Consider the following 13,742-nt stretch of genomic DNA (forward strand, 5'->3'; position numbering starts at 1 on the left):
TCATGTCTATTAAGAGTGGTTATTTATTTGCCCCACTTATTACCATACAAAATCATCGGAAATGTCCTTTCTTTAGGGGGAGCTCATTTTCTTCTCAAGCTGAAGGCAGTATTTTGTCCATGGCTGATTTCAAGGCAAACATTTTTAACATACTTCTCCAGCCTGGTTTGGCAATCCATTGTTTTCTGTCAGAGCCAAGCCAATATCAAGTTGATGTCAAGCAAGCCAGTCCCAGCTCAAAGCCCAGGCGTCTGTGTTTTGGTTTCCAGAATTCTCAGACGCAGCAGGAAAACTAATCATTCACCTCCATCCAGTGGATGTTTGTAAATGTCTTGCTGTCCATTTTGTCGATGAACAGGCAGCCCTGCAAGTGGTCCATCTCGTGCTGGATGATACGGGCTGCCCATCCGCTTGCCTGCCACACCACCTGCTCCCCTCTGGGGTCCAGCCCTGCAAAGCGATTTACAGCCTGGGTAAGGATATGCTGAACTGCATCACTTTTAACCTCCTTCCTTTCCCCTGTCCTTGGCCGTTCCTATTCACAAGAGGCAACATGAGAAGGGAATGCAGACAGCAACCCCTATCCTTCCCAGAAAAGATGCCTTAACTTTGCCCTTTACCAAGTATTCAGTGTGGCTCTACCGCTGACAGGTTGCTGGGCTTGCTATGGGGCTGAAATGAGAAAAGATCTTCATAAGATGCTTCCTTTCTGAACATTCCTCTCATTTCTGAAATACTGCTGTTTGATTTCAATTCCTAAAGGCATTTCGACTTGGTATGTTATAAAATAAAAGGATACCATTTAGTTTCTGACCTGGACCAAGTGGCTTGCTCAAGAGGCACAATCCTCCTAATCCCAGCAACGAATTCATTTCACAAAACGTCCTGCACTACGACAGACCAGGAATGGCATATCACCCTGGACAGGGCAAAGCTGGTCCCCCTATTCCCACTCCACCACGACAGATGCAATCAGGGCAAAAGTCTGTGTGTGCGAGAGGGCACAGAGCAGAGGACCTGGTGTGAGGTACCATCGAAACTAGGCCACGTTCCCAGGCCCAATACACGCCCCCAGCGAGCGGGCTCGGCTGTCACACGAGCCCCCTTCCTATCCCAATCGGTCAGGCTTGAGTCACGTTTACTCCGCTCATCCTGATCGTAGTCCCAGACAGAAGGCGTCACTGAGCCTGCGCTTCACAAGTCTGCACTTTAACTGGAGCTCTGAGGAAACTATTTCGTGGAACCCGAGGTCGCCTCCTCCATGGGGGGTGGGGGGTGAGGGACACAGCTGTTTACCCAACCTCCCACGGCCACTGCCCATCCCCCCACCCCCGCACCTGAGATCTGCACGGCCTGGAAACGGGGCACACAGGCCAGGAAGCCGGCGACGCTCTCGCAGCCCTCAGGGAAGGTGACCAGGCGGCTGTCCAGCACCCGCAGGCTGGGGTTCACGAACACGCGCAGGGGGAAGGGCTCCATCTGGCGGGCCTCGCGCAGGTGCGGCGCGCAGGCGCGGCAGAGGGCCTCGGGGAACTCCAGGGCCAACACCTGCAGCGGCACTCCCAGCTGCGGAGCGCTCAGGCCCACGCAGCGCCGGCGCCGCATCACCTGCACCAGCCGCTGCACCAGCCGCTGCAGCGCGGGCCCCGCCAGCTGCGCGGGCTCCACCGGGGCCGCCACAGTCCGTAGCGCCGGGTCCCCGACCTGGCACACGCGCGGGTACGGCGGCTCGGGCGCTCCCCGCACCAGACGCCGCACGTAGCGCCAGTACGACCGCTGGCGCGCCGGGCCCTCGAGGCCGTCCTGGGCGGGCGCGGAGCTGCAGGCCCGGACGCTGTGGCTCCCCGTTGCCTCTCCCCACGCCGGGGCCGGCCCCAAGCACTGACGCGCCCGCCCCAGCAGCAGCCCGGCCCCCATCCGGCCCCCGGTGCGCCGAGCACAGCCGCCCGGCCGCCTGCGTCCTCCCCGGCCCCCGTAGGCGAGCGTTCCCGTCGCGGGGGACGCCGGGAAGAGCCGGCCTCCCCATGACGTCAGCCAACTTTATTTTTTAATTCCGTTTCTTCCAGTGTCACCAACCGTTTCCAAGAGTGACCGGGATGTACCCCCTTTCACGTCTGTCACGAATGCCCTCGCAGCCTCCCCCCCGGGGCTGTCCCCAGCTTTCACCCCCCACCCCCACCCCCTCCGCCCCGGCGGCAAGCCTCCGTCCCTGGGCGGCTCTGGCTAGGGGTCCGCACCGGGCACCTCGGCCTGCAGCGGCTCGGCCCAGTCAGCCTGCTCCTGCGCACCCTCGGGGAAAGCCGCAGCGACCGGCTCGACGCCTGCCTCCTCTGCCTCCTCGGTGGGGAGTTCTGGGGCTGGGGCTGGGAGCTCGGGCACCAGCTCCTTTTCGTCTAGACACAGGACCAGCTCTCTCTTCGGCAGGATGAAGGCGAGAGGCTCATGGACGACGTCGATGTTCACGTGGCCAAGGTTTCCGTACTTGGAGAGCTGGGTGGGGGGGATGCCTGACTCAGAAAGTAGAGAAAGTGAAATAGAAAAAAACGTTCAATAAATTTAAATATTGATGTCACAGGGGAAAAAACACTTCGAGGGCGTCACAAACACAATTTCCATACTTCAATACAGTAAAAGTCATCTTTGTGATATGGGACAGGAAACTGTACTGTGAAGAGAGACTTTCATAGTAATCTGCAACAGCACAGTGTAGGGTGGATGGAAGAGAACCTCAGAAGGCACTAGCTTCCTTGAGGAAGGAAAAGGCCGGGGGCGGGGGGGGGGGGGGGGGGGGGGGGGGGAGGGAGTGGCTAACAGCTACTCGGCTCCTATGATCACCGGCCCACTGCCCCGGGGAAGTTCTGTCTCCCCCATGCCGCACCCCCAGCACAGAGAGGGTGGGCACAGGCCAGTGAAGACAAATTGGGAAAAATCTTTTTAAGGCACTTTCTCTGGACATTTTATAAATAGAATCATACTATGTGGTTCTTTTCTGACTTCTTCCACTTAACCAGATAAACACATATGATATGATTCCATTTATACGAAATGTCCAGAAAAGGCAAATCTGCAACAGAAAGCAGATTAGTGGTTGCCAGGGGCTAAAGGTGGGATTGGGAATGACTGCATTGGACATGAGGGATCTTTTTGGGGTGATAGGAACGTCCTAAAATCGGATAGTGAGAATGGTTCTACGTGTCTGTCTTTTTACTAAAAAACATCAAATTTTACAAATGGGTGAATTATTTGGTATGTGAATCAGTAGAGTACCATAGTTTCTCAAACTCTTTTTCCTCCTTTGTCTTACCTAAGGTCTGTGCTATCTGAGCTGGTGGAAACAGGACTTGGAGACAGCGATTTAAATATGGAACGAGGTCTTCCAGGAAGACAGTGCAGAACTGGACAAAGAGTTCTTGCTCCCCGTTGCTGAAAGCAGCCTCTTCTGCACGATGGAAGGCCAGGATTATATTGGTTACCTAGGGGACAAGGCATAAAGAAAGTAGCTCCAAACAGTACATTATATTACTGTCTTGTTTAAATTCAGAATTGTGGTCACTCTTCACTGTTCTGTCACTTCACTGATCTATTTCTGACCCAGCTTGTTTCATTACCGGCACAGGTTCCAGTTCCAGTGGAAGAGCATCAAGAGGTTCTTGACTCCTACAGAAGATGGACCAGAACTGGATTCAGGAAAGTGAAGCAAAACTATAAAAGATTTTTACTGAGTAAGGCCTTTGAGATTCCAGGAGGCTAGACCGCCAGAAAACTGAGAAACAAGACAGACCTGGAAAATAAGTTCCACATGCAAATAACAGAGCAACCTAGCTGACGTCATAGACGGGTGTCCTGGTGACAGGGTTAAGAACACAGAGCCTCAGGGGATGCTGCACGTTCCTGTTCAAGTCCTAGCTGTGTCACTTTTTGGTTTTGTGACTTGCAAGTGATTAAACACTTCATGCCCCCTGTTCCTCAGTTTCCTTACCTGCAAAGTAGGGCCTGCAATAGGACCTACCTCTTAGGGTCGTGAGGATCAAGTCTTAAGAAGTATAAAGTATGATGAACACTACCTGGCATCGAGTAAGTTCTATATAAACATTAGCAGATAACTATTACCTGAATTTCACTGACAAAAAAGTTTCAATGCTCATGCTTTCTTGCTCTTACAGGAGGATAATAACGGTAAGAATTTTTTTTTTTTGAGTACCACAAGTGGGAAAGTTTATTAAAATGAAAAGTATACTCTCGAAGATATGAGAGCAGGCAAGCACGAGAGAGAGGGAGCTGGGCCCAGAATGATTTAAAAAAATTTTTTTTTTCCGGGGCGGCTGGGTGGCTTAGTCGGTTAAGTGTCCGACTTTTGCTTAGGTCATGATCTCGCGGTTCGTGGGTTCGAGCCCCGCGTCGGGCTCTGTGCTGACTGCCAGCTCAGAGCCTGGAGCCTGTTTCGGAATCTGTGTCTCCCTCTCTCACTGACCCTCCCCTGCTCATGCTGTCTCTCTCTCTCCTAGAAATAAATAAAAATATTAAAAAAAATTTTTTCCCCCACATTTACTTACTTTTGAGAGACAAAGAGCGTGAGCAGGGGAGGGGCAGAGAGAGAGGGACATAGAATCCAAAGCAGGCTCCAGGCTCTGAGCTGTCAGCACAGAGCCTGACGTGGGGCTCGAACTCACGGACCTCGGATCATGACCGGAGCTGAGGTCAGATGCTTAACTGACTGAGCCATCCAGGTGCCCTGGCCCAGAAAGATTTTATATAATCATGTCACAACTGCCACTTGGCTGACAGCAATTATATGATGCCATAAGTTTTAAGAAGCACCTCAATATCTAAACGTTTAAATATGTAAAAAAATGCATAGGATATGATTGGTGCTAGTATTTCTTGTGTTCTGTAGCATTAACATGGCTCTTAGGAATCCCACCTCCTGGTGTCCACTCCTTTGTGTAATCCCTTTCCTTTGACTGCAGGCAGAATGTGTGTCTTGTTTGTAACCAATATAATATGGCAATATGAACGATGTAATTAAAGCCCCTATCAGCTGACTTTGAATAACTCAAGGGATATCCTGGGTGGGCCTGACTTAATCAGATGAATCTTTTAAAACAGGGTTGAGGACTTTCCTAACAGAAGAGACTCATGCAGGAAAGATGCTCTTCCACTGGCCTTGAAGAATCAGAAAGCCCCACTGTGAACAGGCTTATGGAGTGAGGTGGCTTCTAGGAGCTGAGGGCCTTAGACCTATAACTACAAAGAACAGAAATCTGCCAACATGAAGGAGACTGAAAGGGGATGTCAAGCTTTAGATGAGACCGCAGCCTGGCCAATAACTTGACTGCAACCTTGTGAGAGATCCTAAGCAGAGGACCCAGGACTCCCAATCTACAGAGAGTGGGAGATGATACACGTATGTTGTTTTAGGCTGCTGTGTTTAGGGGAGTTTGTTATGCAACAGCAGAAAACAACTACAGCATTACTGAATCATTATTACAGGTGAGCCACTTCATGAATTGTTCTAGGTCCCATGAAGAGGGGCACTAACTAGAGCTTCTCAATCAGAAAAACCTCTAAAACTCCACCACAGCTAAGTCTGCAACCACTTAGCACATGGACTGGTTTATAATTTACAAATGTCTGGCCACCTGTTACCAAAGAAAGCCCCAGTAGAGAGCCAAGAGTATGTGCTCACCTTGGCAAGGGCATCCTCCAGGGCTCCAGTCACATCCTGTGCCAGGGCCACAGGGCAGCAGAGGCGCAGATCATTGAAGGCAACCAGAATGTTGTTGAGGAAGCAAGCAAGGGGTGGGAAATCTAAGAGCACCATGGGTGGTTGCAGGGTCCCTGGCTGAGTGACTGGCACAGCAGCAGGCAGGTTACTGCTGCCCAGGATGGCTGGAGCAGAGATGAGGGTGTAGGAATTCATTTCATCCTGGAACTTCTCCACTGCTTCCTGAGTTGCTTTCTGGAAAGTGCTGATGGCCACCTGCTGGAAAATAGGAGCCAACTGGCCCCGGAAATCAGCCCCCACCCGGCTGAAGGACAGCCCAAAGTACATGCACTGACCCAGCAGAGAGTCTAGGCGGCCGCCTATCCCCCGGTTAAGGTTGGTCTCCAGCACCTGCAGGAATTGTGAGACTTTCTGTAGCACCCAGCCATGGAAGATGGCACTCTCATTCACAGTGTGCCCACCCACGGCTGCCGGCAACAATGAATCCTCATCTGAGAATATGGCACGGTACTGGGTGATGATATCAAACAGATGGACACGGCAGGCCTCAATGGTTTTTGTGATGTGGAAATAGGGATCATCATTGGGGATGGCAGTCAAGATGGAACGGAGCCAAGCATCTCGGGCCTGAAGAAACTTCACCCTCAGCTCCGCCTCAGTGAAGACATCCATGCGCCGCAGGAAGCCAATGACACGGAGGCAGGCGGGGAGTTGGATATTGGTCCTTAGTTGCTGGATCAGCTGGCTCAGCATCAGCTGCATGGACTGGCGCACTTCGTTCACGATGCCCTGACAATAAAGGGGGTCAGTCGTACCACAATGAAAAGAGCCTTTCTGGAACCCATTCCACTACCCTTGAATGTTACAGACCAATGTGCCACTGCTTTCCTGACGTAGGAAGATCTCCCGAAGCTGATGTGTGCAGGGTTGCCAACAAAGATCTGGTTCACTGTGGCCTACAGGCCCTGTGTGGTTCTCCTGCCACACCCACTCCCTAATACTGCCTCCTTGCTTGCTGCATCCAGTCACACTGTGTTTGTAATTTTTTCACCCTGTCTTTGTATTTCTTTTTTTTTTTTAAGGTTTATTTTTGAGACAGAGAGAAACAGAGCATGAGCTGGGGAGGGGCAGAGAGAGAGGGAGACACAGAATCTGAAACAGGCTCCAGGCTCTGAGCTGTCAGCACAAAGCCCGATGCGGGGCTCAAACCCACGAACCGCAAGATCATGACCTGACCCGAAGTCTGACGCTTAACCCACTGAGCCACCCAGGCGCCACCCCCCCCCGTCTTTGTATTTCTTAAACACTCATAACTTGTTCCCAACTGAGCCTGCTATACTTATTCTTTCCGCTTTCTGGTTTGCGCCTTCCCCACATCTTCCTGTGGCCAGCTCCATCTCATCATCTGGGTCTCAGCTTAAATATTATTTCTCCAACAGAGCCTTTCCTGATGACTCTACCTAGGGCACCTGACTCTAGTCTCCTCTACCCATTCCCTGGTTTATTTTCTTCATTTACCACTATCTGAAAGGATCATTTATTTATTTACCAACTATCAGCTTACATTCATGAAAGCCAGTGCCTTATGTGCTTTGTCTCATTTCTCCCCAGCACCAAGATTAGTGCCTGACATGTAATTAGTATTTATAAGGTGAATGAATGAATATTTTATGTTCAAGCCTGCCTGACTGGCAGAAACTGATGTGAAACCTGCAGTTTTCCTAAGGTGTCTGCCTAAAGGTTCAGCGAGGACCACAGAATTACTGATTACACGAACTTCAGTTTGAGACCTTTTGGGGCAGTTTGGCTACCTGGATGACAGGGATGGAGGAGTATTTCCTCTCCAGTCGGTGTACATAGGCTGCTAGCTCCAGGGCCTCTTCATAGTAGCTGTTCCGGACACAAGTGTCCATGAGCTGGGGGATCTCCAGGATTTCCAGGATTTCCGTGTGCCGGTTTAGAGTCAGTGTGTTCATCCGGCGGTTGGAGCTGATCTCTTCAGCCTCTTTCACAAAGTTTCTGGTAACAAACAGGAAAACATCGGTCACTCACTGCTCCACACCCCAAACTCCACTACCTTTACCAAGCATTTACTACAAACTGGGCACTGAGCTGGATGGTTTGTGACTTAATCTTCACACCAAAGGTGAAAGGCAGAATGAGGGTAATAGACTGAGGATCTAGAGAAGCAATATATGGCTTAACCAGAAGGGATTTTTTTGGGTAAATTTTGCCTCCAAATAGGAGGATTTCCTTGTCAGCCTTCTATCCATTAAAAGTTTTGGACGGTTTCAGTTGTGTGAGTGTGGACTGCTGCTGACAACCCCAGAGTGTTCACTCTGTCACACCCAGTGGTAAGTGCTTGGCATGGATTCTCTTTATTTAGTACAACAGTCCTGTCTGGGAGGGATTTAGCAGCTGACTTCGAAACTTACTGGCTGTGCCCACTGAACAATCACTAAGCTCCCTGTCTCAATTTGCTCAAACATAAAATGCGAATAACAGTACCTAACCTCGAAAGCTGCTGTGAATTTTAAATGGATTTTTAAGATGCTCAAAGGAGAGCCTAACGCATGGTAAGTGCTATGTAGGATTAGGTATTTCTATCATAAACGTCAGCAGTTACAGTTGCTAAAAGCCCCTTTAGTGCCGGGCCCTCCGCACCTGCAGCTCTGCTGGAAGCTGGGCAAGCGGTCGAGCAGGCTGCCGAGCGACGCCTCCACGTCGCCAAAGAGGCGGTGGATGCGCTCCGTGCACTCGGCGCCGCGGATGAAGGTCTTATAGTTGGCGAAGGCCAAGTCGCGCGTCTGCTGCAGCAGCTGCGCTCGCTCCTCCGCCAAGCGCTCGGGCTCGCGCCTCAGCCGCTCCAGCCCGGAGCCGCTCAACTCCCGGAGGTAGCGGCCCACGTCGGGCCGCTCCCGCCACTGGGCCTCGGGGAAGCGGTCCCGGAACAGCGATGCCAGGAGCCCTTCATCCTCCACTTCCCCGAGAGCCGCCGCAGTGGCGGTCGCTGTGGCCGAGGCCGACGCGGTGGCGGTGGTTGACGAAGCGATGGTCTCCGTCGCCGCCATCTTCGGACAACAGCGTCACTTCACCTCCCGCCCAGGGAGGGCGCTGGCTCGGAATCTAGGACCGGAAGCCGCGGGGGCACTCTTCCCATCTCTATGGCTTCGTGTCCGTCCGGCTTTCTTTCTCCGACGGTCCTCCAGGCTACGGGGCGCTAGCGTGGGGAACAAATTGAATGCGGCTAGAGAGGCAGGCTTTGGGGTTGCCAGGGAGCGGCTGACGGCTGACTTCCGTTTCCGGCCGCCGAGGCACGCGGATTTGGTGTTGCAACTCAGCGGGAAAATGCGGCCTTTGACTGAAGAAGAGACCCGCGTAATGTTTGAGAAGATAGCGAAATAGTAAGAGCGCGCCCGGGGGAAGGGGAAAGGTGTTTGTGGCAGGGAAGGGCGTGGGTGGAGTGGGGGCGCGGCGCTGGGAGTCTGTTGGGGCGCTGTCTCCAGTTCTCTTTTTGCCTTCAGCATCGGGGAGAACCTTCAGCTGCTGGTCGACAGGCCCGACGGCACTTACTGTTTCAGGCTGCACAACGACCGGGTGTACTACGTGAGGTGAGGCGGTGTCGGGTGGACGGCAGTGGACCGGAGGGAGGACTGGGTCCCACCAGCTTCCCCCATCTGACACCTTCTTCCTTACCTTTTCAGTGAGAAGATCCTGAAGTTGGCCGCCAACATCTCTGGGGACAAGCTGGTGTCTCTGGGGACCTGCTTCGGAAAATTCACCAAGACTCACAAGTTCCGGTTGCACATCACAGCTCTGGATTACCTTGCACCCTATGCCAAGGTTTGTGGGGGGCGGGGTGGTATTCAGTCGGCCACTGGGTATGAAGAAAGTCAAAGACGAGGGCCACGTCAGAAAGCAGATAATTGGGTAGTTTCTCTGCCTCGGAGACCCTGACAGTGTTTGGGTCAGTACTAGCACACAGAGGTACTTGTAGGACTTGCTACTTGGCCACGGTTCGGGTTCTGGCATAGGAATGCTGTGTAGCCGCATAGTCGTGGTAAAGTTCCGCAAAGTAAAAAAGCTTCTGCAGACCCCACTCAAAAAAAGCCAGTAGGTGGCTTTGGTGGGGAGCATAGTGAGATCCAGAAAGAGTTCTTAAACTATCCGTGAGAGAGACTATAGAGTCAAGTAAAGAACCTCCTGAGAGTTCTTGTTCAGAGAATGAACTATTTGAGATAACTATCCAGTCTTTCTCTTTTCCTTAAAATGCTTTCAGGAAATTAATCACATGGGGGCATCTGGGTGGCTCAGTTGAGTGTCCAACTCTTGATATTGGCCCAGGTCATAACCTTGCAGTTGTGAAATCAGCCCTCAGTTGGGCATTGCCCTGAGCGTGGAGCCTGCTTGAGATTCTCTGTGTGCCCCTCCCCCACTTGTGCCCATGCTCAGGCTCTCTCTCGAAATGAATTTTTTCTTTTAAAAGACAAAAATCTCTTATTAAAAGAAATTAATCACATATCCTACAGCTGGCTAATCTATGGGATATAATTATTAGCATTTTAATGTCTCTTGGATTTAATTTTGTTTTTTTTTTTTTAATAGTATAAAGTGTGGATAAAGCCTGGAGCAGAGCAGTCCTTTCTGTATGGGAACCATGTGTTGAAATCTGGCCTGGGTCGAATCACTGAAAATACCTGTCAGTACCAGGGAGTGGTGGTGTACTCCATGGCAGACGTCCCTCTGGTGAGTAGAGATGGTAGCTTTTACAAAAATCAGGTATCTTTTTTAATCAAGAAGGATGTATTTTCCATCTGTGCGCTTCAGAGACTAAATTCTCAGCACCTTTTGAATTTCTCAAAGATAAGAATTGTATTTTTTTCATCTTCGTTATTTCCACCTCTCGATGCATGCCTGTTGAATGACTTGAGTGAATCAGTGTCTCTTCTTTTGAATCCCAGGGTTTTGGGGTGGCAGCAAAGTCTACACAAGACTGCAGGAAAGTAGACCCCATGGCGATTGTGGTATTTCATCAAGCAGACATTGGGGAATATGTGCGGCATGAAGAGACATTGACTTAAAACGAAATCATCGCAAGGACTTATGGCTGTGTGGAAGGGCCTAGCTTTGTTTCCTGTGTCTGTGTAGGCTCCATCATCATGTTGAATTTTGTCAACACTGACTTCTTCAGGGACTTCTTAGTTAAATATTCTCTCTATTGCGATCGAATGCAGGCTGGATTCTTACGTGGAAATGGTTCAAAAATGGCATTTCAGATTTGTGTTTGTGACTAAATAGAATGCTGTGTTTTATATTTGAATCAGAGGGCTTCTTGTCTTGAGTAACAGGTTCTAAGTCGTTGGAACTGAGGACAAGAATAGCTAGCTTCTTGTTATCTGTGATAACACTGTTTTCAAATTCATGCTAAGAACACAAAGGATTTTTTTCATTATTTATATGATGAAAGATATTGCCATTGTAGGATAGTAGGCCATGTATGGGATTTTATGAATGAGATTTGGATAAAATAATAAGAGTGATTTGTCCTGCCAGTTTTCTATACAGTAGGTGTTGTGTGGTATGGAAGAAAACCTGGGATCCAAACCCCGATTCTGACACCTGCCAGCTGTATGGCCTTAGAAGAGTCATTAAACTTTAATAAGCTTAATTTTCTTCTTCTGCTTCAAAAAACGGCTTTAACCATCTACCTAAAAAGGGTTTTTAGAATTAGAAATCATGTCTGTAAAGCACTTAGCCCAGTGCCTGGCAAATGATAGCTGTTAAATATATGGTAAGAATTATTTTTATATTGCATATATTGGGCATTTCTATCACTAAGGATAGGATCTTATATCTTATAATATCTTTGTTCTTGATCTTTCTTTTTCTTAGATGGTATGATCCCAGGCCAATGTTATTTTCATCACGTTGATTTCTTAAAACATGATTTCCCATACAAGCCTTTACTTAATTGGACTAGACAGAAAACACTAATCAGAGACCTTGATATAATTGAGCTCTTCCATCGAATGTCCCCATGCCTCCTAAAATTATTTTTGGAATTATTAAAAAAAATTTTTTTAATAAAAAAATTCCACTGTTTTTAAAAACTGTTTTAAATATGCTGCTTTTCTTTTTTTTCTGCTTATTTTAAATTCCAAAGATAACATCTCTCAAAATAAAAAAATTCTCAACTGCAAAAAAGCATTCTGCCAATTCCTGTTTTTGTATGCAACATATAAAACTGAGCTGTTTTTGTCCCATTTTTTTTCAACTCTTCTCCCTCCCATGGTTCTCAACCCTCTAGATAAACTTAGAGTTAAGGGACGGCTCTATGATGAACACTTTTTTGATGGTAGCATTTAGTACACACTTTCATAAAAGCCAGTATCAATACTTACATATTTTTATTATTTTATTGTCATTTGGAGGCAATAGGAAAGGAGAGCAATAGACTAAAATGTTTTAACAAGATAAGTTGATTTTTTCCAATAACTTTACAAAGCTCGTGAACCAGAAGAAAAGGACTAGAGTGTTTGTAGTCATTTTGGCTTAGCATCTTGGCTTTTTTGTGTCTGTAATCTTTGGGACATTGAAGAGACGCTTCAAGAAATACAGCTGCAGGATTCCAGAAAGAACAATAACAAAGCTCTGGGCCGTCGACCACCAGTTCACGTAGTTATAGTTTGATTGGAGAAGGAAAAGATCAGCCGTTTTCCTCATGCGGGCAAAGTTGTAATATCGCCACATGTGAAAGATATTGTTCTGCACCTTCCGTGTACTTTCCTGTGGGACAGAAAATGAAAGTAAATAGCCCTCCCTGCCTCCCATCTAGTCGCACCGGGGTGCTCATAAGCACTAACCTAAGTCGTTTTGAAGCTGAGTAACTTACTCCTAAAATTTTATGATACGTATAGTAAGTTGGTTATTGTAATTGTTAGTAAAGTTGGTTTTGCTCTCTGAAAAAATCGCCTGGCCTTTAGTTTAAAAAGACATAATTTTTATAATGAAAAACTTCAGTGCTAAAACAAGAAACTCTTTAGATTTAGACATGTACTCAATACATCACTGCCCTTCTGGGTGATGTTTTCTGTTCTTTGTAGATGGTAGAAGACAGGGGCCTGCCCGCAAACCTTCTTTTTTTTTTTTTTTTTTTTTTTTTTTTTTTTTTTTTTTTTTTTTTTTTTTTTTTTCNGGTGATTTCACAACCGCGTGGACGTACTTAATGCTACTGCAGTATACACTCAAAAATGGTTACAGCCATAAATTTCGTTGTATGTATCCTAGCATTTTTTTTTTTTTTTTTTTTTTTTTTTTTTTAGTACTTATTTATTTGAGTAATCTCTTCACCCAACCTGGGGCTCAAACTCATGACCCTGAAATCAAGTCACATGCTGTACTGACTCAGCCAGCCAGGTGCCCCTGCAAACTTTTTATTAAAGGACCAAATAGTAAATAGTTTAGACTTTGCAGGTGATAACAGTTTCTGTTGCAACTACAAAACTTTGGTCTTGTTAGCACAAAAGCTGCCATATGTAATTGTCAAACAAGCATAGCTGTGTTTCAGTGAAACTTCATTTACAGAAACAGGCAGTGGGATTTTGTGTATTGAAAAATACTATCAAGAAAGTGAAAAGACATCCCACAGAGTAGGGAAAACGTCTGCAAATCATTTATTTGATAAGGAACTTCTATCCAGAACATATAAAAAATTTACAACTCAACCATAAAAAGCCCAATTTTATTTATTTAAAAATTTTTAATGTTTTATTTATTTCTGAGAGACAGCATGAACAGGGGAGGGTCAGAGAGAGAGGGAGACACAGAATCTGAAGACAGGCTCCAGGCTCTGAGCTAGCTATCAGCACAGAGCCCGATGTGGGGCTGGAACCCACGAACCATGAGATCATGACCTGAGCCGAAGTCGGACACTCAACCAACTGAGCCACCCAGGTGCCCCATGACAGCCCAGTTTTAAAACGGGCAAAGGATTTGAATAGACAGTTCTCTCCATAGA

At 48.0% G+C, this 13,742-nt stretch overlaps 3 protein-coding genes across 8 annotated transcripts in view; 1 reads left to right on the forward strand and 2 right to left on the reverse strand.

The window, feature by feature from the left end:
* On the reverse strand, positions 1 to 8,814 carry COG8 (component of oligomeric golgi complex 8). Of its 3 annotated transcripts, none has more exons than XM_039221965.1 (6): positions 8,390 to 8,814; positions 7,537 to 7,744; positions 5,687 to 6,514; positions 3,305 to 3,473; positions 2,245 to 2,507; positions 1 to 450 (listed from the first exon to the last, which is right to left on the reverse strand). In XM_039221965.1, exons 1-6 carry the CDS (start codon positions 8,794 to 8,796, stop codon positions 301 to 303), a joined length of 2,025 nt encoding a protein of 674 aa, XP_039077896.1. In that variant the 5' UTR covers positions 8,797 to 8,814; the 3' UTR covers positions 1 to 300. The 3 variants fall into 3 exon arrangements, with proteins under 3 accessions (XP_039077896.1, XP_039077888.1, XP_039077904.1); XM_039221957.1 differs by having other exon boundaries at positions 2,238 to 2,507; XM_039221973.1 differs by lacking the exons at positions 2,245 to 2,507; positions 3,305 to 3,473; positions 5,687 to 6,514; positions 7,537 to 7,744; positions 8,390 to 8,814 and adding an exon at positions 1,338 to 2,171.
* NIP7 (nucleolar pre-rRNA processing protein NIP7) overlaps positions 8,774 to 13,742 on the forward strand; it is a 19,333-nt gene continuing 14,364 nt past the window's right edge. For 2 of the 4 annotated variants that reach the window (XM_039222017.1, XM_039222033.1), the window contains exons 1-4: positions 8,774 to 9,129; positions 9,250 to 9,336; positions 9,430 to 9,568; positions 10,331 to 10,471. In XM_039222017.1, coding sequence (XP_039077948.1) covers positions 8,777 to 9,129; positions 9,250 to 9,336; positions 9,430 to 9,568; positions 10,331 to 10,471 — 720 coding nt within the window. In that variant the 5' untranslated portion in view covers positions 8,774 to 8,776. Of the gene's footprint in view, positions 9,130 to 9,249; positions 9,337 to 9,429; positions 9,569 to 10,330; positions 10,472 to 10,686; positions 11,841 to 13,742 lie in introns of those variants that run through there. The other 2 variants (XM_039222008.1, XM_039222025.1) reach the window with 2 other exon arrangements.
* The window catches only part of TMED6 (transmembrane p24 trafficking protein 6), a 6,191-nt gene continuing 4,652 nt past the window's right edge, over positions 12,204 to 13,742 (reverse strand). The window contains exon 4 of the mRNA XM_039222036.1: positions 12,204 to 12,511. Coding sequence (XP_039077967.1) covers positions 12,278 to 12,511 — 234 coding nt within the window. The 3' untranslated portion in view covers positions 12,204 to 12,277. The remainder of the gene's footprint in view (positions 12,512 to 13,742) is intronic.

Source organism: Hyaena hyaena, unplaced genomic scaffold (genome assembly GCF_003009895.1).
Source record: "Hyaena hyaena isolate Hyena2069 unplaced genomic scaffold, ASM300989v1 scaffold_18, whole genome shotgun sequence".
NCBI lineage: Eukaryota > Metazoa > Chordata > Mammalia > Carnivora > Hyaenidae > Hyaena > Hyaena hyaena.